This window comes from Oreochromis niloticus, linkage group LG11 (genome assembly GCF_001858045.2).
Source record: "Oreochromis niloticus isolate F11D_XX linkage group LG11, O_niloticus_UMD_NMBU, whole genome shotgun sequence".
NCBI classification, from domain to species: Eukaryota; Metazoa; Chordata; class Actinopteri; order Cichliformes; family Cichlidae; genus Oreochromis; species Oreochromis niloticus.
In genome coordinates this window covers 19,113,910-19,137,474 of record NC_031976.2, presented here as the reverse complement: position 1 = coordinate 19,137,474, position 23,565 = coordinate 19,113,910, and the positions used below count along the sequence as shown (strand labels likewise).

Here is a 23,565-nt window from a genome sequence, read left to right as displayed (position 1 = left end):
GCTGATAGCTGATCAGCTGATAAAAGCACTGCTTCAGTGTTCTGCCTGAACTACAGCAAGGCTCCATGAAGATAAAGACTGAGATGTTTTGTTTTCTCTAAAGTTAATTACAGTTATTTTTCACCGAGGGGGGTTTAGTTTTAATTTGAAGTGTTTTGGGGGTTAATTTCAGGTTTGAGGAACAGAGGCATAAACCTGGTGGAACAAATTTGTGTGTGAAGTCATGTGTGCATCTTTTCACTACAATGGGGGGTTATGCACGAGTTGATTGATGACCGTGGCCACTGTGGATATTTCTAGAGTTACAGCAGACCCATTCTTACAGGTATAAACCAGACTAGGAGGAGGCACATGCATACACACACTGATGCACACTGTACAAAGTATCCGGAGCAGAGTGCTGAGCATCTGTGTGCACTTGACTGGTTAATGTCCATATATCAACGTCACGTGTGCCTGATTATGCGTGTGCATGGTTTCAGTGACATTATGCAGATGTGTCAAGTCATGCCAGTGAAGTGAAGTGAATAGGAGAGGGGATGACTTGCTATCACAGATTAATGATAGATTGGATGTATGTATGAATTAAGAAGTCTGGAAAGTAAAGCTGAATAGTCCACTGCTTCCTGTCTGCTCTGTTGATGCATTGCTACTCAGTTTACCAGAAAAATGATGTTTTCATTTAGAAACACTTAAAAAATGATGAATATTTTTGAAATTCTATTTTCCTTTTCCAAGAAGAGATGTAGGTAATGTTCACAATCGCACAAAATACATGCACATCTGAAAGCAACACCTCGCATAACCCGATCTTGGTTTTATGCTGTGAAGTTAATCATTCACTACCCTCATCCACTATTACTCAGGCTTTGGGAATAAAAGTGACAGTGATACTTAATTGAACCTGTATTGCCAGCATTGCAATGTTAATGATTACAATCCTTTTTAAAAATGCACACACACACACACACACACACACACACACACACATATATATATATATATGTATATATATATAATCTAAAATCAATCTTGACTTTAGCTGGCAAACTTGTACTGTACATCTGGTTGTCTGTAATTTTAGTGTGTACTTGCTAAAAGAAGGTGTTTAATGAAGAGAGGTCTGCACTGCATGGCTTGACTTTATTAACACTACTTTATTAAACTACCTACAACAGAGCGAAAACAAACATGTACACACACTTAACACCAAATCGACACATAATTGTAATTCCAATGGGGAACTTCTAATAATGTCCATGTCCATGTGCGCTTGTGGGGAGGGGGTGGGGGCTCTATGTATCTGTGTAGGGTCAGAATGAGTCTCTTAAGTCTTGTTATTTTTTATGAGCTTTAACTTTAAAAAAAAAAGTCTCTGTAGTTTGACAAATGTCTGTTTGTGGGGGACAGATGTTGTTCTGATGTGTGTTATTGGTCTGTTTATGATGTTGCTGTTTGTTCTTTATTGTATCTAGGGCAAACGTTTTCTGTGCTCACAAGCAGAGCTACAGGCAGCCTCAATTCACACTGACGTGGTCAATATCTCAATATCGCTTTTACTGCCATCCACTATACATTATATCTTTTCTGTACTCTTACAGTACCCTTTATGTCTTTATTTTTTTTCTCCCCAGATAACAGAATGATTAAGGTAAATGGTACCAGAGAGCCTCTGGAGTTTAAGTCGCACCAGTGGTTTGGAGCATCGGTCAGAGCACACAGAGGCGAAGTGGTGGTAAGTGGAAATAAAGTCAGATATTATCTGAATCATTTAACTTATCCCACACAGATTTTCCTTCTACATCCCCCTCTTTCCTAAACACCAAGAAAACTGAAGAAATCTTAACTGATTTCAGATCAAGAGGGCAGACGCACCAGCAAGTATTTCTTCATGGTGACCATATTATATTAAGTCATAAGTTAATAAGAATATCTAAGGTGATTAACTAGTGTCAGAGGATTCAGGTACAAGGGCACTACAATTTCATGCAAAAGCTGCAAAGATTTGTTCATAAATGGAAATTAAAAAGCTCCGTGAAATGGCGTAAGAGCAAGCATTCCTCAGAAATATATCACGCTCTGTCTGGGGAAAAGAAATTGTCACCATCAGGGTGGGAGTACAAGACACCGCCTTTGCAGACTTCCTGTGGCCAAGTTCTCCGTCATACCTTCCAACATAACTGTTAAACAAATCCAGGTGATGTGAGGAGTTTGGCACTGGTGCCGTGATGCACACAGTTTTTGGTTTTTTGTGTATTGTCGCGACGCTGCCGCGGAGCACTTTGTTCTTAAATGTATTTCCTGTAACTGTAATGTCCTTTCTGTTGTGGTTGTATTTATCTGACAGTTGCACTGACAGAAAGGGAATTTCCAAATGGATAATAAACAAAACTAACTGGCCGTCATTTGTTTTTAAAACCGGAATCAAAGTGTTTTTGTTTTTTTCATTGGGCAGGCATGCGCTCCTCTGTACCACTGGCGGACAGTGAAGATAAGTGGGGAGAAAGACCCCGTCGGGACCTGTTATGTAGCCGTCCAGAACTTCAGCGCCTACGCAGAGTACTCACCATGCAGGACCAGTGAGTCACTCTGCAGCTCTGTCTGGAAATGTTTCCATCAACCTGTTGTTCCTTTCATCCCCTCCTCCCTTTGTTTTCCGCCTCTGCTATCAGGATAAACAGAAAATTAACCACGTCGCGTCGACCAGTAAGGCACCACGATATGACATGACGTATACAAAGTGCATATTTTTCATTTTAGTGGACAGGAAAAAGCTGATGTTCACTAAAATTTCATAAAAACTAACATTCATCATCTGTGATGTTGTTACGCCTGCAGATAGCATTTGGTTAAGTTTTGGTTTTGAGATATATGCCTGAGATTTCCAACGCATATATAAAACGAGCTGCTCGGAGCAGTAATAATCCTCAGTTTCTCTCCCGTGACCATCACAGTCAGGATTACAAAGATATCTGAAAACCTGGACAAACCAAACAAAAACCGTGTGCGTGGCGAGGTCCGGGTAGGGAAGGTAGGGAATTGTGCTTCCGCAATAAATCACTTTCTCTGATGTTTTACAAGTTGCCACAGTAACCTGAAAATATACCCGTCACTCTAACAGTTTATCAGACTCTCTCTGTGGCCCTCTTCTTTCTGTCATCAGTTCTGTAAATGGAATTTATGGGATTTTTTTTTTCATTCTCACTTCCTTCCTACGATCTCTCTCACCCTGTGCAGCGATATGAGCCGGCATTAAACTTTGATAAGGAGAAATGAAGGCTATCAGGTGGCACATCATAAACAGCAGAGAAAACCTAGCCTTTGTTGTCCACACATACACAGACATTCATACTTGTACTCCCTCTGGTAGTTGGTTCAAAGCCGTAAACTCAGCTCTTCCTGAGGAGGGAACGACTGTGCCCTGTTTTGCAGGGGAAGTATTTCTGCGTCATGTTTCTAAGCTTTTTCTTTTTTGGTTTGCTTTATCTTAACATGTATCTGCAACCATTCAGGCTGTAACACATTGTTTATATGTGCGCTTGTGTAGTTACGCATCATTAAAGGTCACTCCAGGGGGCCACTGAGATGGAGACCAATTTATGATTGGCACATATGTTTTGTGTGTTCATGCGCCGTTAGATGAAGTAATTTAAACAGAAACACACACATCAGTGGTTCTACATTTTTATGTATGCCGTAAGTGCTTGATTATCTTAATTATCTAAATATTTAGTTTTGACAGTAGGGATTTTTGTAGTTGCATGGTTTCATCTATTAGAAGTTATGATTTTGGCACAGTAGAATTCCAGGAAAATGTCTCAAGACAAAAAAAAAGGTACCAATTTATTGTTGCACTTCTGGAATATTGTCAGACCATTCAACATTAATACAGCAGAATCATAAATTCCCTCTTTTTAAATTCTAATTCCTGAGAAGACTTGTGCCCTGCATTATTCCCAATGAGACAGTAAAATGCAGCTTGTTCAAAATAAACAAAAAACACTCCTACTAGAGCTGCACTGTGTGTAGGTCTGCGTGCATCCCACTCCACGTGCATTTATCAGTATTTTCCTTGCAAACTTGATGAGGAGGCACCTTTGTGCTTAAGAAAGTCAGTGGAGAACCATGAACTGTTCTTCCCTCCTGTGTGGGTGAGAGTAAATTGCTCTCTTTCTCTCTCTTCAATCTCAGGTAGTTTCTATGTGCAAGCCGAAAGTACTTCCCTAAAATAAGTAAGATATTCCTTTGAGTGCTTCTGCTGTTTCAGTCTTTGCATGTGTGTTCGTGTTGCTTGCAGATGATCCAGACCCAGAGGGACAGGGATTCTGCCAGGCTGGTTTCAGTGTGGATTTCACCAAGGTATAGACTGCAGCAGCAGTTACACTTTATTACCCAAAAACCTCCTGCACACAATTTGTTGCTTCTCAGAGTTCACGCAGAGAAGACTCCCGTCAAACTTTATGGGCACTGGGAAGATCAGAGCGCATTTGTCCCCAGAGAAGCATCCACGCCCCATGTGACCCATCGCCTCCTAACACAATAGACCAGACACACATAAACACACTAACATATACAGACGCATTCTTTCACTGTATAGTCAGTATGAACCTTGACCTTTCACTCATGGTCCGGCCTTACCTTCCTCACGTACAGAAAGCTGTCCTTCTCTTCAGGATGTCAGAAGGCAGCGGGAATCATATGGGCACATTCACACAGCTATACACATTTTATAAAACTCTAGTCAAACTTGCACAATTTATTTAATAACAATTCCTCCAATATGACTAACCCTACTTAATTGTATTTATTCCAGGAAGGAAAGCTGGTGGTAGGAGGACCTGGAAGCTTTTACTGGCAAGGTAACTGAAACAGAAGTGTGTAAGCCTTTGTTTGCTCTCTCTCTTGCAGTGATTTCATCAGTGGGACAGTGTTCAAATCAGAGAAAAGAATGGAGATGAGTTTAGCAGTCGGGACAGCCCACCTACACACATATGCACACTGGACACACTTTCCAAATCTTACCTAAGCGAAGGTGGAAAAAAATGCGTCCCTTTCTCTGCAACCCTTTTATATTCGCTTTTCCTTTCCTCCTTTTTTTTTTTTGTACTTAATGCGTCGCTCTGTCTGTAACAGTGTAACAGGAAGTGGGTGTTTGGGCTCTGTAATGAGCTGATCAGGGGGTAATGGAGTGGAGGAACTGCCCCTCTGCTCCTCAGAGGAGCTTGGAAAAGCTCTGACGGGAGAGGAAGAACCTCAAGCAGAGGCAGCAGGGTTGAGAAAGACAAAGGAAAGGGGTGGCAGAGAGAGAGAGCAGACAGGACGGCCTGAGTGATAGAGGCCGGCGATGGAGATGACAGAGAGAGAAGTGATGGAGTATGTTGATGAGAGTCAGACACAGAGCGAAGAAGCAGAACGATTTATCTCCTTGATAAAGTCAGAGCTGAGGTCAGTCAGATTGCTGGATATGCATGGGTAGTCTAAGCAGAGGGATGAAGTGTCTTAATAGGTGTAGACACAGCTTGAGTGTGTCGTAGTTAAGCTGTGGAAGTGTAGCAGTACTCCCCCTACTCCAGGTGTTAGAGTGTGTGTGTGCGTTATCCAACATCGTGCAGCTGCTTGCAAGGAGAAAGGACACAATTATTCATCACTTGAACAAACTCATTTCTCTTTACTTTCTTTGTAACCTAATGATCTTCGACCTCTGAGGCACATCAGCTGCTTTTAAAAAAACAGAATAACATACGACATAATGTGTTTTTCAAAAAAGAGAGAAAGGAAATAGATTCATTTTTTTTATTCAGAGATACAATGATTACATATTGTTAAATAATGAATGCTGTGGCATAAAGGACTGCACTAGACAGACATCATACACACCCTAATGGACTGCTCTCTCTCTCTCGCCGTGCCCTCAGCACTGGCACGGCAGCCTGCCTCCAGTTAAAACACTTCCTCCAAATGTTTATAAAAGCACTCAGCCTGGATTTTATGGCCTCTAATATACAACAATTATCTTCAGCCTTCAGCTTGATTCATCCTCCAACAAACTCACATAAAGCCTTGTTATCGCTGAGTGAAAAATAACTCGAAATTAGCAGCACTGATTTATGCATCTCTGTTAACAGTTTATCTCCTCAATCAGGTTGTAGTTTAATAATGAGTCGACACGGTGATATGAGATAAAGCCAGCACGGTGTGAGAGAGAGGGAGGATGAAGGGCTGCGAGAGGAGCTGAAGGGAGGGTTAAGAGGGCACATTTCCCTCCCCATCAGTACACACACATTAAGGAGGATTTATGGAAGGCTGAAGGCGGCCATAGATAAAATCATTTGTTTGTCTGACCTCTTGTTCTACAGCAGAGGAAGGGTGTTGTTTGTGTGCGCACACCTATAATTCAGAAACCTTGTGATGGAGAGGGCAGGATTTTTCTTGGGAGTTTTTAAAGGCGTATTGGCCAAACATTTCAGCTTTTTGTTCTGCAAGCACTAAGATGTGTAAGTGTTTCTGCCTCTGAGAGGATTGTGCGCTGTCTGTGTCTTTCATGTGGAGCGAGCCGTCCAGCTCCAGCAGTTATCTGCAACAGTGGACAGCAGGGCTCCCTACGCGGAGTCTGAGCTTAAACCGCTGCCTATAAACAGATGTGGCTTTCAGATTGTTTGTTTTTCTCCATCCATGTGTGTGTGTGTGTGTGTGTGTGTGTGTGTGTGTGTGTGTGTGTGTGTGTGTGTGTGTGTGTGTGTGTTTGCAGGTCAGGTGATGACAGCAGGGATAGCCGAGATACTGAATGGCTACTCTTTAAAGGCAGTGCTGAGACAGGTTTCGGGAGAGAAACACACAAGAGCTGCTGAAGACACACACGACGACAGCTACCTTGGTAACATGCATTAACAAACACACACGCAAGCTTACATTCAGGTCTATAATTATTTAGACAGTTTTTGTAATTGTTGCCCCTGTACACCACCAAAGTGGATTTTTAAATCAAACAATCAAGATTTAATTAAAGTTTAGAGTTTCAGCTTTAATTCCAGGGGTTTAACAAAAGTTTACTATTCATTCTTTAAGAGTTACGGCCATTTTTATACACAGTCCCCCATTTGCAGAGGCTCAAAAGTAGCTGGACAGCTGACTGACAAGCAGGTGAGGTTGTTCTCGCATCATTTTAAGTTAAACAGAAATTAAACGCAGAGCTTTCTTGTTTATCTTTTCAATGAAACTCTTAATATGAGGTCCAAAGAGATACAAGTAAAGGAGGGTATCATTCGGCTGAAAAAGCAAAATAAACCTATCAAACACATAGCAAACACCCTAAGAGAGTGGCCAAATTCACAGTCTGGTACATTCTTAAAAAGGAGTGCAGTGGTCAGCTCAGCAACACCTTGAGGCCTGAATGACCGCAGAGGTAAACCTACTGCAGGATTCTTTGTTTGGTTGAGAAAAAAGCCCTTAAAAACATATCACTAAAGCAAAAACATTGTGTCTTTCTGATAGTCTGCAATAAAAAGACTTTCATGATGGAAAGTCAAGAGGCTTTGCAACACAGTGCAAACCACTCTTTACACTCAAGGACAAGAAGATCCGATTTGACTGTCAGATGACATTTAAAAGATGCTGAAAGCATTGCGAAGGAGAGAAACAGCTCATGATCTGAATCATACCGCATCATCTGTGAAACATAGTGGAGGCAATACTATGTTATGGTCATGTATGGCTGCCAGTGGAAGTGGGTCACTAATGTTTATTGATATAACCACTGATAGAAGTATCAGGATAAAATGTGAGGTGTACGGGGCTGTGCTCTCTGCTCTGACTGAGAGAAATCCAGCGAAACTGATTGGACGATGATACTAAAACAAAGTGCAAAAGTGACCCAGGAGTTTGTCATGGCAGAGAAATGGGATATTCTTCAGTGGCCAAGTCAGTCACATAATCTCAACCCTACAGAGTGTGTGGTTCATTTATTGAAGACCGAGAGACTCAGAAACAAGCAGCAACTGAAGGTGGCAGGATAAATGGAGGAAGCAGAGCTCTTCATGGCTTCTGTACTTCAGACAGTCATTGACTGCAAACGATTTTCATTGAAGTATTAAAAAAACCCTTCATGTTTTAAATTAGTTCATTTTCCCTGTTACGTTTGAGCCTCTGGAAATGTCGGAATACTTATGGACCCAACTGTATGAACAAATCATAACACAGTTGATAATATTAGACAACTGCAATTGAATTATAACCACATGTGCAACTGATTTCTCCGTAGGTTACTCTGTGGCAGTGGGAGAGTTTACAGGAGACTCTGAACAAGGTGAGAAATCCAAGAATTCATTAGATTTGAGGAACCTCCTGAGAACATCGGCAGTCTCTCCTGCAGCGCCGTCTAAAACATTGCATGTTTGCGCTTTCTCTGAGCGACAGAGAGTGGACAGCTGTGTGACTTTGCCTTTGTCTGAACTTAGCGGCAGTAATTAAAACTGTCTCTGTACGTCTGGGTCATGACCCTGAGTGGACAGGACTTCAAGGACTACTGATAAAGGGCTTTCCTGTCCTCCATTTGGAGTGATTAGAATGATTATTGGCAGACTCTGCAAACCTCTTCATGTCTAGAGTGGGTCCAGAATCTCGTCTGGACTTGAAATATTAGGTGAAAAAGCGCTCAGGCATGCACACATCATTGTTTTATAAAGGATTTGCAGGTGGGGAAAAGTGCCTTTGAATTTATCTTCAGCTTTTCAAATGTGTGCTTTTTAGAGCCAGAATAAATTCATATAAGTTGTGAGTAATAGAAATGTACAAATCTTTTTATTTTTGAAGTATTGTACCGCTTAGATACGCTCTGGTATATAATCGTGGGTTCACTTCAGGTGCTGCTAAAGTTCTTTATGATGCCATAACTTTGTGTGTGTTTCAAACGGGACAATTTCAACCAAAACGAAAAGGAAAAAAAAAGAAAACAAAATGTTTCCAGCCACAAATTGGTTTAAAAAGTCACCACATCACTTTTTAAACCAATTTTTTTGCTTCCTCTTTAAACAGCGTCACCACACGGTTTCACGTTAGCTTTATACACCCCCCCCCCCTCCCTAGTGTCGCTTTGCTAATCAGCATTTAGTGGGATTTTTACGGGACAACCTTGTGTTTACATACCCCCATACCAACCCTGCAAAGGCCCTGAACCGCCTAAAGCGCAACGCATGTCAAAGAGTCTTAAAGAGAGCCTAAAGAGGTTACACATGGCCGCTGATGCACTGTGTTGTGGTACAAAGCTTGTTGTGGTCTTGTTCCCTAAACCCTCTTCAGACTGGAGAACTGGTTGTAACTGGGAGCTCTGAGTGAAGATGAAGCTGAGAATTGCTGGTTAATAGGCCCGTGGTTCAGTCTGTTGAGTACAGCCAGAAGGCAGGAAGTGGGGACTCTGTCTTCTCGCTCTGGGTGGGACCCTCAGATCGTCACTTTAAGTTCACAACACTGCACTCATCAATCAATACACACGCAGAGCCCGAGCACCCAATCACTCACTTTGTTCTCTGCAATACTTGGCTGTGAGGTCGGTGGGGGTTTCAGGCTTTTGAGACAAACCTCTGTCACTTTTTTTCCCCCTGTCTTTTCCGCTGTGCATCTTTCTCGCACTAATTTGACTCTTTGCTTTATTTTTATGTCTTCCAGAGCTGTTAGCTGGAGTCCCAAGAGGAGCGCAGAACTTTGGATATGTGAGTATGGACGGACAAGCCAATTAGAATATCGCAGTTTCATTTAGAAACAACCAACTGAGAGACAAAAGAAAAATAAAACAGTGGGAAGCCCAGCAAATATAGAGGCTTATTTAAAGTAAGTTAAATATTTTAATAAGAAGAAATATCATATGCTATAGCCTTCACAGTCACCAGACCTCGAATCAACTTATTGCATATGTGGGATTTTTGACGCTTTTCTTCACCGTGACCAAATACTTTTCAAAGAAATATCTTAGAGAAGAGTGATGTTCATTCAGTTGAGTGCCAGTGACTTGTCGACAGATATCTTAGATATAATTGGAGGCTCGGTAGCCTAATAAGACATTTCATGCAGATGTTTCCTTTAATTTGTCTTGCATCTGTATTCCATCTGCATGTAAACTTTTATTGTGAAGATGTGTGAAAAACCTGCACTCAGACACAAACATGCACTCATGAAGTCTTTGAAATTTGTCTGCTGACATAGAAATCTACTTATGTATGTGCATACTCCAGTAAACTTTAGTTTGCCTCTTTTTCTTGTATGGGAACTTGTCCCCGGGGCTCACTGTGTCAATCCTCCATAATGACACACAGCTTCTGCTGCATATGAAGGCCAGTGGCCCCACGTAACCCCGCTAGCCCTCTTTGACACATAAACACACACACACACGACCCGTGACAGTGTGTTCCTCGTCCCGACATTGTAGTTGCTGCAAGACTGTCCCTTGGTGTACAGACTGGATGCCACAGAGTAGGAGGATGTAGCTGGTAATTGGTGCAGTAGATGGAGTGATGCAGGTAGACCTGACAGTGGAGCAGCTGTCAGTCCTGATCAGAATCTCTCTGCAACATATTTGACAACTGAGAGCAAAGGAAAATGAAATCTCAAGTTGTTGATTTAATATTTCTTTTTACACGTCCTCATCTGTCTGTGTTCATAAGTCTATCCCTCTTTAGTACATCTCTGAGACATGTGTGATTGGGTCAGCTTGTATCCTCCACATGTGAGGGTGTGTGTGTGTCTGTGCATGTGTGTGTATGTGTTGCCTCCGGCTCCCTCCATGTGGTTGTTATTTCAGTTCTTATGAAGGAATTCTCAGCCTTCCCCCCTTTCCTCCATCTCTCCCTGCAACCAGGGTTAGAAGGGGGGGGGGGAGATGAGGGGAAAATGGTAAAAGCACAAAGAGGATGGTGGTGGAGGAGGGGGGGGGTGTCGGTTAAATAAAACAGTTTTTTATGCGGTTTCTGACTTTTTTCCAACATTCTTTATGTGCCTGTTTGTCAGACTGCTTCACCATGTTTACTGCTCTTACACTGGGGGGACAAAGCTCGGTGCCTTATTAGTTATGCCTGCTTGTTTTAGGTGGCGATGATCAACTCCACCAACATGACGTTCATCCAGAACTTCACAGGGGAACAGGTAGGGCCATCAACACGTCACAGTCTCAGACTATCACATATACGAAGCAGCGTATTTGAAATTAGTATTAGAAGAAAGTCATGCAGCTTTGTTGGGGTTTGGTTAAAGTGCTATAGCCTTCCTTCCTTGTCTGTCCATCAGATGGCCTCCTATTTTGGCTACTCTGTGGCTGTAACTGACTTAAATGGAGATGAGTAAGTAGAAAACCTCACGGTCACTGCAGATGCATACACTTTCTATTCTATGTACGATCACTAATTCTTCACCCTACCCTCCCAGGACAGATGACGTGCTGGTTGGAGCACCCCTTTTCATGGAAAGAGAGACGGAGAGCAAACCCAAGGAGGTGGGCAGGGTATACCTGTACCTCCAACTGGCTCCACTCACTTTTTCTGAACCTGTCGCTCTCACCGGCACCTACACTTTTGGACGCTTCGGCACAGCTATCGCACCGCTAGGAGATGTCAACCAAGATGGATACAATGGTAGGTCTGAGACTTTCCAAGTCAAGGAGAAAGGAAAAGAGAAAAAAAGATAAATTGACATGGATTAACTTAATCAGAAAAATGAAAAGATACAAGTAGAGCTATGGAAGGGGACAGATATGGAGAAGAGAAAATTTGTTTGATTAGATTTTTCCTAAACCTGAATGAACCTTCTTTTATGGGCCAATATATCAGGTTGATATAACCAATATATCAGGTTAACATGATAAAAGAACAAATCTTTTTTCCTGTTCCTGTGCTGTTTGCATGGTTATGTCACTGGCTGAGGAAATACTATCAGATGCTGCTGTGTGAGAAAACCTAAAGTTCTCCTGCCAATCAGGAAGTGTAGTGATGAAAGGTTGTCCGTGTGAGTGGTGTCTTCCTGTGACGATCCGCCAAAGGCCATGTGTCTATGTGTGTCTGAGTTATTTTTAGCTCACCAGATGTGCCCTGAGATAAAATCATCTGGGAGTTTTTGTCCTGCAGCCCGGAGTTCATTCCTCTTCGATGTGTTTGTTTTATCCTCACATTGATTGTACAAATACAGCCACACACACACACACAAATGCAAACCATGCAGCCTGGAGCCCAAATGTTCTACAAAACTAAGGCTTGTTGATTGCGGCTATAAAAAAAATTGAATGAATGAAGGCGCATCTAAGCCTCTTTTCACATCGATCCCACTGATTTGTCCTTTATTTATCCATGGACAGCATGTGTTAATGAGCCTACCACGCCTTTAAAGTCATTAACCATTAGATCAATAACCACTGGATCAATACTGATGGTTTTTCAGAGTAGAAATGTAAATAACATCTGCTCTCTGTTAGCGTGCGTCTCTGAGGGGCACTGATGTGACCTGAGATCTGCCTCCTGAAGTGCCATGGAGACAAAGTACTTACTGAGAGTTAATCTATTGAGTGCACATCCACGTCTGTGCATGATTTCATTATTCAGTATTATAGTGTAGAATCGCAAAGGAGGGACTGTGATCAAGGCTTTCAGCGGCTTTCCTTTGCTAATGTCAAACCGAAACAGTGGACTATACCTGTGCCCTCGTGTGTCCATATATAATCAGAAACAGACCGCTTTCTTTCTCTCCGATGAGCTCTTCCACTTCATGATCATCACTCCGTTTCCAAGATTCTTCTTAAAAGTGGAACCATACCCATTTTGTCTCATCTCCGTGGCTTTACTTGCTGTCAACTGTCAACACTTTGCAATTTAGCTAATTTCATTTTCCATGTGGTTTCTTTTGTTTTTCATTTTTATCGGCCAACGCTGTCAGTATTTCTCACAAAGCGTCGGCCTGTTTTTGTCTGAGAAACAGTTCTGTAGTTTTGGTCTCAGTGATCACAGTGGGTGTTCGGTGGGTGTTCTTGATGCTCTTCTTTTTGCTGCACATTCTGAGATGTTGTTGAGCAATGCCCATGAGTGACTTTCACATTATGTGAAGTCTTTAAAAAAATTTTCTTAACTCAGCTATTCAGTTATGTACACATACCCACGCATAGACATGCAGACTCTCACACAGGCTCATATATACACTTGCACACACACATGGTTGCATTTATCCTCTCTACCCCACAATCTGCTTCATGTGGAACTAGTTGTTTAGACTGAGAGAGGGGGGGTCCGGAGACAAACAGGATATCTCGAGGTGCTTGGACAGTTACAGTGCTAATGGGTACTTTAATACAGGACGGTGCGACACAGAAATTTAGAGGTAAAACAATAAACTCAAATCTGCTTCTACTTCATCTGCACAGGAGCTTACTGTATCCTATTGCTTATATCTCTTTCTTTGCATTTAGACCCCCCTTTCCTTTACAGATACTTACTTCATTAGTCACACCTTGCTAGTACCAAGTTGGTTCTTTTTGCCTTCAGATCTACCTTAAATCTTCATGGCATAAATTCGACAATCTGCTTGAAACATTCCTCAGAGGTTTTGGTCCATATTGACATGATTATATCACATAGTTGCTGCAGATTTGTGAAGTCCGTGATGCAAATCTGCCGTCTCACCACATCCCAAAGGTGTTCTATTGAGATTTGGCAAGATGCTTTCATGTCCACGCTTTCATGTTGTTTAAACCAGTTTTTGCTGTGGAAATCGAGACTCATCAGACCAGGTAACGTTGTTCCAGTCTTCTGTTGTCCGGTGTTGGTGAGCACGTGCTAACTGTAGCCTTAGTTTCCTGTTCTTAGCTGATGGAAGTGGCACCTGGTGTGGGCTTCTGCTGCTGTAGCCCATCTGCTTCAAGGTTCAAAGTGTTGTGCATTCAGAAATGCTCTTGTGCATACTTTGGTTGTAACCAGTGGGTATTTGAATTGCTGTTTCCTTCCTATCAGTGCAAAGTAGTCTGGCAACTCTCCTCTTACCTCTGACATAAACAAGGCATGTTTATGTCAGAGTGTGGGAAAATCTCAGTATATCAGCACTTTCTGAAATCCTCAGCCAACCATCCTAACTGGTGCTAACATCCATACTATGTTCAAAGTCGCTTAAATCACCTTTATTCTCCATTCTGATCACTCTCAGTCTGAACTTCAGCAAATTGTCTTGACCATGTCTACACCTAAATGCATCGAGTTTGCCTTGTGATTGGCTGATTAGATATTTGTGGTAACAAGCAGTAGAACAGGTATACCTAATGAAGTGGACAGTGAGTGTATATATCTACATGTCTGAAGAGATTTCTAAAGGAAAGGTTAATATTTTGGTGAACGATGTGCTTATTTGCTTTCCTCTTGAGAGTTAAATCAGAAAATATGTTCCAGAGTAACAAAATACACCTACCTACTTTTTACACTTACACTTTACACTTAGAGTACAATATTTCATCCAAGACGTTAACAGCTAAATGCAACAAGTTGTTTATGCACTGTTTTAGAAGGTTAAAGCATATGGTGGTAATGACTCCAATTTAGAGGTGCTGGTAGGCAGGTTTGTTTACATTTAGCCAGGTTAACTGCTATGCTCCGGTTTTCATCTGGCCTCTCACCCAGTGACAGCTAACATAGGCTCCATCCCTGCCATAACCCTAAGCATCAGGATAAGCAGATAAGAAAACGAGTTAATGTTTTTTTCCTCTGTTTCCATGACTTGGTACCTTGTTCCATTTCCTATTTAAACAAATATTTCCCATGCTGAGCATAACATAAACAGTGTTTATAGAGATAAGGATAGATAAAGCTGAGCCAAGATTAAAAATAAATTTGTAAAAAAAAGTTAAAAAAACAAACAAAAAAAAGACGTAAGTAAATGGCCTAGCTGCCATGATCGCTCAGTTTAAGACGGTCAAGCTCTTTTCCTTTCCTCTTTCCATTTCCTTGTACCTGTATCATTTCCTCTGCTCCTGTCTCAAAGGGACTTTAACCCCGTTGATGTCTAAACCATGCGAATGTGTGTGTTGTTATCCTTCAGACGTGGCAGTGGGCTGTCCATTCGGAGGTGAGGAGCGTGGAGGGAGAGTATTGATCTTTAATGGCAACAAAGACATATCCACACAAGGTATGACGCTCAGCCAGGAGCTGAGGGCGGCCCACGCCCCCAGTGACAGTTTGCCTGGATTTGGATTCACTCTGAGAGGAGGCCAAGATGTGGACAACAATCAGTACCCTGGTAAATACTCAACAAATCAGCCCGTCTGTACTCAGCTCCCCGTGTTATAATCAAAATTCTCTCTCAGGCTCGCATTCTTTCGCTTCTCGACTTTCCTTCCAGCTCCTCTCATTACAGCCTTCCTCCTCTTCATTCTTAACCTCCACATTTCACAGTTCCCCCATGCACCCCTCCACTAGCATCTCCATGTTCTCCACTTTTTTGCTTTCCTCCTTTTCTCTGGTAAAGTCATCAGAAGCGGGTATAGGGATGTGTGCCATGAACTGCTGCCGCATCCATTCTTTAGGGATTTACAGTACTCAAGTAGGAGAGAAGACATGAGAGTGGGAGAAAAAAAAAGAAGCATAATAACACATTCTCCTCATGTTCAGTCTGCCAGACCTACAAGCCTCTGTGTATAACCTCAAAACTGTGCGCAGACAAAGCAGCATTCAATCAACTTACATGCAGCAACTCCCTATCCTTTTTTTGGCACCTTCTTACTATACCACACACCTTCACCTTATGTCTTCTGAAAATAATGTCAAAACTAAACTGGAACACACAGAAAAAGGGGGCATTTTGGAGGTTTTTGTAGAACACACAAGTTTCTAGTCCACCAAAAAGATTTGAAACAAAGCAGGTCTGTAAAACCACGCTTTTACTACCTCATTTTCTCCCCAATTTGGAGCCATTCTGCTCTCAGCATTAATTTTGCTTAAAGCTTCCACAGATTGGGCTGAAAATGAGAATTTGTTTAGTTTCACCTTTTGTCTTTGCCCCCACCTACCCCCTCTTTGGCGGTTTCCCTTTTCATTCTGCTGCAATAACAGATTTCTTCATTCCACAAACAGGATACAAAGGGAAATAATAACGCGCAAGTTCACATGCATGGCTTGTGATCAGTTTCACTGGCAGCTAGCAGAGTGTATGTTGAGCACGGGCCAGGCTCCAGGTCATAGTTAGACCTGCGCAGACCCACTGCAAATCAGAGATCAGAATTAAAAACAGTGTACAATAAATACACACGCAGGAGTTACAGGTTAAAACTGGCGGAGGCCCTTTGGGAGGAGCACGTAGAGAAGAAACTCATGGGTGGCACAGCTTTCTGCCAACACACACACAAACATGCCGTATAAACACGCGCGCACACAGACGTGCAGGGCTCGTGTCGTCTGTCATTAGAGAGCCTGCTGACGGAAGTGAGGCACACACACGCGCACACGGTGTGTCGTTGGCAGGCTAGTAAAGTCACACTGTTCAAAGGAGCCTGAGACGTTTGATCAGCATTATGAGAGGACTGCAAAGGCGTCTGGGAGGCCTGCTACAGCTGCCATGTGCTCTCATCGTGATTAAATGTCATTAGTCGACCACAGGAAGAAGGATGATGACTGTGCTCCAGTTTTATGGATTTTTATCTTCAAGAATCATTTCATATATTTGTCTTTGCATTTCAGGTCAAGCAGCGCGGAACTAAATGAAAGGTAGATAGGACGAAACCTGAAAAAGCAGGCGGTACAGGGATCAGAATAACACACACACACGCAGCTTACCGCTTCAAATCAAGCTTCATTAAATCACAGGCATATCTGATCAGAGCACAGACTTGACATTTTGTGCAAAAAGGCCGGGGTCGGTTGTGTATCTTAAGGGTCACATTGCCTTCGGATGCAATTTCGGTTTCATTTAACGGGTTAAAGGCCAAAAACTGACAGTGTTTACCTGGCAATCACTCACTGAAAGACTTTTTGATTCGTGTTTATTTGGTTGGAAAGTGCAAAATTGATTAAAGGCCTTCAGTTCAACTCGAATATTTGGCGCCCATTTTTATTCTCATTTCATGCATGATACAGGGCCTTGGTACAGCCACTCAGTCTAGCACAGGTTACACTTCCTTCTAAGTAACTTTCCTCTGATTGGCTGCCCCTCTCAGGTGTTTTTGAACAGCAGCTGGGTGGTGCTTCAGTGTCTGAGATCACCATATTAAGGATTTACCCTCTCAGTGACACGTCACAGAGCCTAGAAAGTAACAAAAACTGTCTGAAACAGAGCATTTAGAGTAATCTGAGCTTTTGGCACACCGGGATTACTATCTCTGACGTGTTTAATATAAACCACCTCTTTAACAGTACTGTGTATATATGACAAAATAAATAAAAGCACTAAGTGTGTAATAGGTGCAATTTGAACAAAACCTGCCATACCATGCAATCCAGAAAGAAATCCAGGCAATTACCCTGCTCTGTGGTGTAAAAATAGTGTTTCAAATATGTGTAATGGCTGGCAGTTTATTGAATTGTCCTAAAATACCACACATGAACCCAAGAATGAGGAAAACCTATCTCTCTCTCCGAAAAACCGCCTCTTTTTCCACTGAGAGCCACTGATCTTTGGCATTTCATCATCGTGTCTGATCCCCCGCAGCTTTCAGGGCATACATCCACTGACAGCTTGACAGTCTGTCTAAACTCTGGATGGAGGTTGTGTTTTCATAGCCCAGGATGGACACCATCAGCTAGCAGCTCAGTTACCAAAATCATACCTGCACCTAGAGATGCCCTCGTTGAGTGATGCAGCCTGCTCGCGTGTGGCTATGGCTCAGCGGGTCTCTGTACACACACCAACCTCAAATCAACAGTGGTGGGCAAGCTTTCCTGTGTATACGGAAATGGAAATGACATGGAAAAGGAAAGTAGGCCGTTGGTTGATTTAGCTCCGGATGAAGCCATGTGCAAACTTAAACTCTTAACCCTGAAGGCACCCTATCCTCAAATAAGCCTCATGTCATGCGTCCTTTTTAGCAAACACAAGCATTAAAATAAAGCAGCCAGCTGATGACATGAGTGGAGCTACATTTTCCAGGTTACATAACTGCTACAGTTGGATGGGCTCTCACCTCCTTCTCTGTTTCTGCTAAAAAACACACCTTCTTCTGATGGCTTTCACAGATTGTGATTTAAAAGCCAAACATCATACTTTTCTGTCTACACCTCACCTTCTTCTGCTTTTTCCCCCCTCCCTTCCCAAACTGCAAAATACCAACATCTTCACATCCGTCCTCATTGTAGGATTTTTAGTATAACACACACATATGTACACACACACACACACACTTACATAGTGACAAAGCATACCCCAGGAGAAAAGAGACAAGGCCTAAATGTTTAATGCTGTGGTTTCAGGGGGACTCTGTGACTGCAGCCAAAGGCAGAAACAGATGTGCCTCGCTCAGATTCAATTAGTCCCTTTCTTCTTAAATACACAGGAGAGGAGTGGCACAGCAAATGACAAGCGAGGGTTACAAGACTGCACTTCCACTTGCTTCCATCCGTTGTCCTCATGCAGCAGGTTACCACAACACGAAGGGGCTGATAGTTGATATTAGTGCTGAAATAGTCAGCTGATTAATGATGCTATCAGCACAAAACTGATTAAGTGTCTCTCGCTGTTTGTCTTTACAGTTTTGTTATGATATATCAAAGAAATTCTAGATGGAATCTGAGATGCTGCAATTTTTCCACCGTGGAGATTTGAACTTTTGCCCTTATACCCAACCATGGAGACTAAATTATTTAAAGGCCCAACATTAATAAACTAATCATAAGAATAATAAGAGATTAATTAATAATGAAAATAGTCATTTGCTGTAGCCCCCCGTGGCCTCTCGCTGTGCAGTCTCTCTCAACATCACACGGCTTAGGTTTCGGCTGCATCTGGCAGCGTTGGCTTGCATCCATTAAGTGCCTCTCTTCAGTTTCACATTGTTTTAATCAGCTCTCGTGTGTGTGTGTATATGTCCGTGGCGGCGTGCGGCTTTCATTGGTATGTGTCCCCCGACCGCAGCCATTAAATACCGGCTCCATTTTAAACTTTGAGAGCCAATTAAAAGTGTGTGTTCATCACAAATCCCATGAAAACAAATAAAAATCACATATAGATGAAATCTGGTGCTGCTTGCAATTAGGAGTCGTTGCTACGCGGGCTGTTGGGAAATGTTGCTGTTTAGCGAAATGTGATTGGAGCCTTGTGAGCTTTCTAATGGCCCTGGAATGCAGCGTGGGGTCCCTGTCTGACAGCACACACGCACAGGGAAAGCACACGCATGACACAGTCGCGCAAACGCTGTTTGTGAATTTAGTCTGAAGAGGGTCATGTGTGAAAGGCAAAGCAACGCGATATCGGAATATCAATTCTGTATGACAGTCTGAGTGTGTGTGTAGCTGATTTGTGTGTAGTTGATTTGAGAAGTCTGTGTCTGATGAAGATTGCTGGAGACCTTGAAATCAGTCCCATCTGTGGCATTCTTTGAAGCTCTCTGCTTGCTCTCTCTCTCTCACTATGCAGATCTGATCGTGGGGGCGTTTGGCGCGGGCAAGGTGTCAGTGTACAGGTAAAACACAAAAAAATGTGCAAGACTCCCAAGTTTTTGGATTTTGGATCGTCTTACAGGTATGCATTTGTTTGTTTGTGTATATGCAGGTCTCAAGCTGTAGTATCTGTGGAAGCTGAAATGATCCTGACTCCCAAAATCCTCAATCCCGACGACCGACAGTGTCACCTGCCTCAGATGAATATCATGGTTACCTGGTAAATACAGCGTCTCTTATACCAATTCATAACTATGTATTAATATAACATATCCTGGTCAAAGAAAAGTCACACGTTCTTATTTTGATGGACCACCTTCTGCTGATGACGCATTCACAATGGCATTGTCTCGATAAGCTTCTACACTGTTACAATAATATTCTCCACTATTTCACAACCTGAGCCTGATGAATCTCGGCATTACCATATACAGATGTGGCCCTGCCATCCGGGAAGAAAAATCCGCTGATGGAAAAACCTGATCAGTCTGTATATTCAGATAGTTAAACTGGCCCCACTGCCCCCACAGGCTTGTATGACAGCCACTAGACGGGGCAAAGTTGTGTGTGAACACGATCCCTGAATAGCGCTCATAGGTGTGGTTAGTTTACAGGTGGGTTACAAAAGTTATGCAGTTTCTTTTTTATTTGTTTGTTTTTTTTTTCTTTTTTTACTAACACTGGATTTTTTGTGTTAGTAAATCTGGCCTCAGGCGTGATGGGTGTATCACTCCATCTCTCTTCTTACCCCGGTGCGCCCATCACTCTGGAACAGGGTAAATCTGGACTCGGCAGACCACATGAGCTTTTTCCATTGCTCCAGAGTCCAATCTTTATGCTTCCTGGCAAATTGAAACTTTTTTTTTTAATTAACATCACTGATAAGTGGTTTTCTTAAGGCTACACAGCTGTTTAGTCCCAAACTCCATGAGCCGTCTTTACATTGTGCATGTGGAAATGTTTTTACCTTCACTGTTAAACATGAACGTTCTACTGTTGATTTCTTTACAGTCTGATTTTTCCCAGCATCCCTGATCGCAGTCAAGATTTTTTCCCATCCACATTTCTAATTTGAAGATGGTTAGCCGTTTAGTTTCAGCAGTTGCCAGCCGAAATGTTTTAATCACTGCAGTAATTATCCAATAGGAGGCTCTTACCTGTTTGTTTAGTTAAATCCAGGTGGTGACCTTTGTTTTTTGGCCTGGCAGTGTATTAACTGTGATTGAAAGCACCAGTATATTAACTTCTTCTTGCGCTGCCCTCTCCTTACCGATAGACATAAACGTTACACATTTTTTGAAACCAGTACTACTCTGACCAGATGGTGACTCCTTGAGCTTGAAGGAGGTTAGTCAAAAACCTCCTTCATCCACTTCTAATCTCACTGCCGTTGTTTACTTTCAATCTGACTTTTGGAAACGGACCTATTTATACATCTTAACTGGATATTTATTGTTGTACCAATGTTTTCATGCAGCGCTCCTGGCAGGGTCCCTCTTGAAAAAGAGATTCTGATCTCAGTCAAATTTTTTTTCAAGGTTAAACAAACAAAATCAAAGAAAAACAGAAATCTACCAATCTACAAGAGTACAATAAAAGAATGTGCATCATTACAGAAAGCTATATTCTGACTCTGCTACACATTTCGCAATTAAACAGGCAAATCCTTTCCCACAGAATAAAAAGTTGATTTCCTTTTGTTTTGTGAGATGTTTCTCCAGCTCGTCACCGCAGTCTACAGTTTGTTGTAATTTTTTCCAGCTGGGTCACTCTGCCGCTTCCGTTTGGCATGGCATTGTGAGAAAAAAGCAATCGAACCCGCACCTACAGTGGAGTTAAAAATGAAGAGTGATAGCTCTTAGTATCTAAATTTGTCACTTTTCCAGCGTTAACGCCTTTGCTCAGTTGTAAATTATTTTGCAGTTTGGAAACAGACCTTGCGTGTGTTTGTGTGTGTGCAGATGTATGAGTGCATGTGCAGGTGAATGAAAGTTAAAGGGATCAAAGTCTTAAGCAAACATAAGACTAATGAGGCCCACTGCTGCTCTGAACCTCAGATCTGTAACAGAAACCATCCTGCTCGTACTGTATCATAATATGCTGTGCAGTATAAAGTTTCCCATTTTACAAATTACACCCTCACTGACGGATGTGACAAATATTTCACCTCTGCTTTCTAGATGTCTGCCATCGGCCAAAGTCTGTTTGTCAGTGTCTCCGCTGCAATAACACAGCAGCCCACTGAAAAAGCACACTCATATGACCCGGAACCTCAGATTTACGGGGCTCTGCAATTAATCTGAAACGGCATAATTCTGTTTTGATTATATTATTGTTCGTGGGGGTGAGCATGCTGGCTTTGAACGGTCTGGGGGTGAGTTTAGTTGAGGGGAGCCAGTCTAAAGGCTCCTGCGGCTTCGCTTCAGTGTATTGTTGGTCCTGACTTATTGGGACAGGAACTGCTGTAGGACTATTTGGACGGAGAAGTGGGCTCGGCTTTATGCCATCGCGGTGTCTGCGTAGTGGTGTGTGAATATTGGCAGTGAGGGAAAAAAGAAAGGGGTTTGGGCTGGATTGACATAGAGCCTTTTACTGTGGAGTATTGTCAAAACAAAACTCAGCCTATTTAAATAAACCGCTATAAAATTTTGGTCCGAGGTGTGGAATCAAATAGGACTTTGGACATACGCAAACACGCAGTGATTCAAACAGCAGCGATAGAATTAAAGGCTGTTTGAGTCTCTTGTGTTTCAGAGACATTTCCCTGCAACTTGAACTAGAAAGGAGCATAAAGGGTGAAAGCTCCAGCCTGTGCTTTATACATCTCCATTACATTTCAGTCACATAGTTAAGTATCTGATTTCCTGAAAAATAATTACCCAGCGGTCTTTGACTCTGAAGGTGGTACAACAACACTGAGTGTTTGTCTGAAGTGCTTCCACTGTCTTCTAAAATATTCTGTCTGCTCCAGGATCAAAAGAATAAAACATTTGTGCTTTTTTCCCCTTCAAATACAAACAGACATGGTAGCTTAGATGAAACAGGTTCTTGCACAACAGGAACTGAAATTAAAGAATACGTCAATTATGTTTGCATATTTTTTTAAATAAGATGCTTGTTTTTTATTTGTCATTTCCAGCTTCCTTGATTAGGTTGTTGTTACTTGGAAGAGGTTAGAAATGTTCAGTGTTTTCTTATCCAGTTTTTAAATGTGAGGGAAATGAGCTTTTTAACTGTGGGTTCTCTTAGCTTGACAGATCAGTTAGAGGAGACGAAAAGGCAAAGTTTAAAAGGAAACCCACTCACTTCTTTGGTGGTAAGTAGGGAAATCTTTGTTGATGTTACAGTCACACGAGGGAAAACAATGACAAAATGATTGTGACTTTGTGCAAACTCATTCAACGCCTTTCCAATGGTTGCTTCGATGGCGGTTACCAGATCTGTGACCACTCACAGTCAGCCATAAGGTGGAGTCTGCTCTCAGTCTGCAACTGAATGGGGTCCAGTTGGAAATTACACGTAGTCTGTTTTTGATAGTAGTTAATGTGATAAATCTGTTGCTGTTTATTGTAGATCTTTGCCATCTGCAGACACAGAAATTCACATTAAACAGAAATTCATACATAGACAGAACCTCTGAAATCCCCCCACAAATAGTGACATCCCACTTTGTGACGTCTGTAACTGCCTTGCAATCAAAATTGTCGGCTGCAGTTACTTGCAGTCGGCCTCTGATAGCAAAAACATTCGGTGCGATCACCGGACAACCACCGATTTTCCTAGAAACAAAGCGGATGTGATCCTATTTTTACTCTGGTGTGACTGAGCCTTAACATGTTTTCCCTATGAACCCAAGAGGCAATGGCATGTTCTGTTCATAGCTTGTTTGTGAGGCCAAAAACAATTTGTTTCAGGCTTAAACAGCCTGTTTAAAGGTTAGCTGGTAATTATTTTTTCAGAAAAATCTCATGCT

At 42.2% G+C, this 23,565-nt stretch overlaps 1 protein-coding gene across 1 annotated transcript in view; it reads left to right on the top strand.

Moving 5' to 3' along the window:
- The window catches only part of itga8 (integrin, alpha 8), a 42,750-nt gene that overhangs the window by 2,285 nt on the left and 16,900 nt on the right, over positions 1-23,565 (top strand). Inside the window, exons 3-15 of the mRNA XM_003454460.5 lie at positions 1,635-1,735; positions 2,456-2,579; positions 4,298-4,359; positions 4,814-4,859; positions 6,749-6,874; positions 8,258-8,302; positions 9,661-9,704; positions 11,074-11,130; positions 11,272-11,324; positions 11,410-11,615; positions 15,049-15,246; positions 19,570-19,615; positions 19,705-19,812. Of these exons, the coding sequence (XP_003454508.1) occupies positions 1,635-1,735; positions 2,456-2,579; positions 4,298-4,359; positions 4,814-4,859; positions 6,749-6,874; positions 8,258-8,302; positions 9,661-9,704; positions 11,074-11,130; positions 11,272-11,324; positions 11,410-11,615; positions 15,049-15,246; positions 19,570-19,615; positions 19,705-19,812 (1,216 nt within the window). The remainder of the gene's footprint in view (positions 1-1,634; positions 1,736-2,455; positions 2,580-4,297; positions 4,360-4,813; positions 4,860-6,748; positions 6,875-8,257; positions 8,303-9,660; positions 9,705-11,073; positions 11,131-11,271; positions 11,325-11,409; positions 11,616-15,048; positions 15,247-19,569; positions 19,616-19,704; positions 19,813-23,565) is intronic.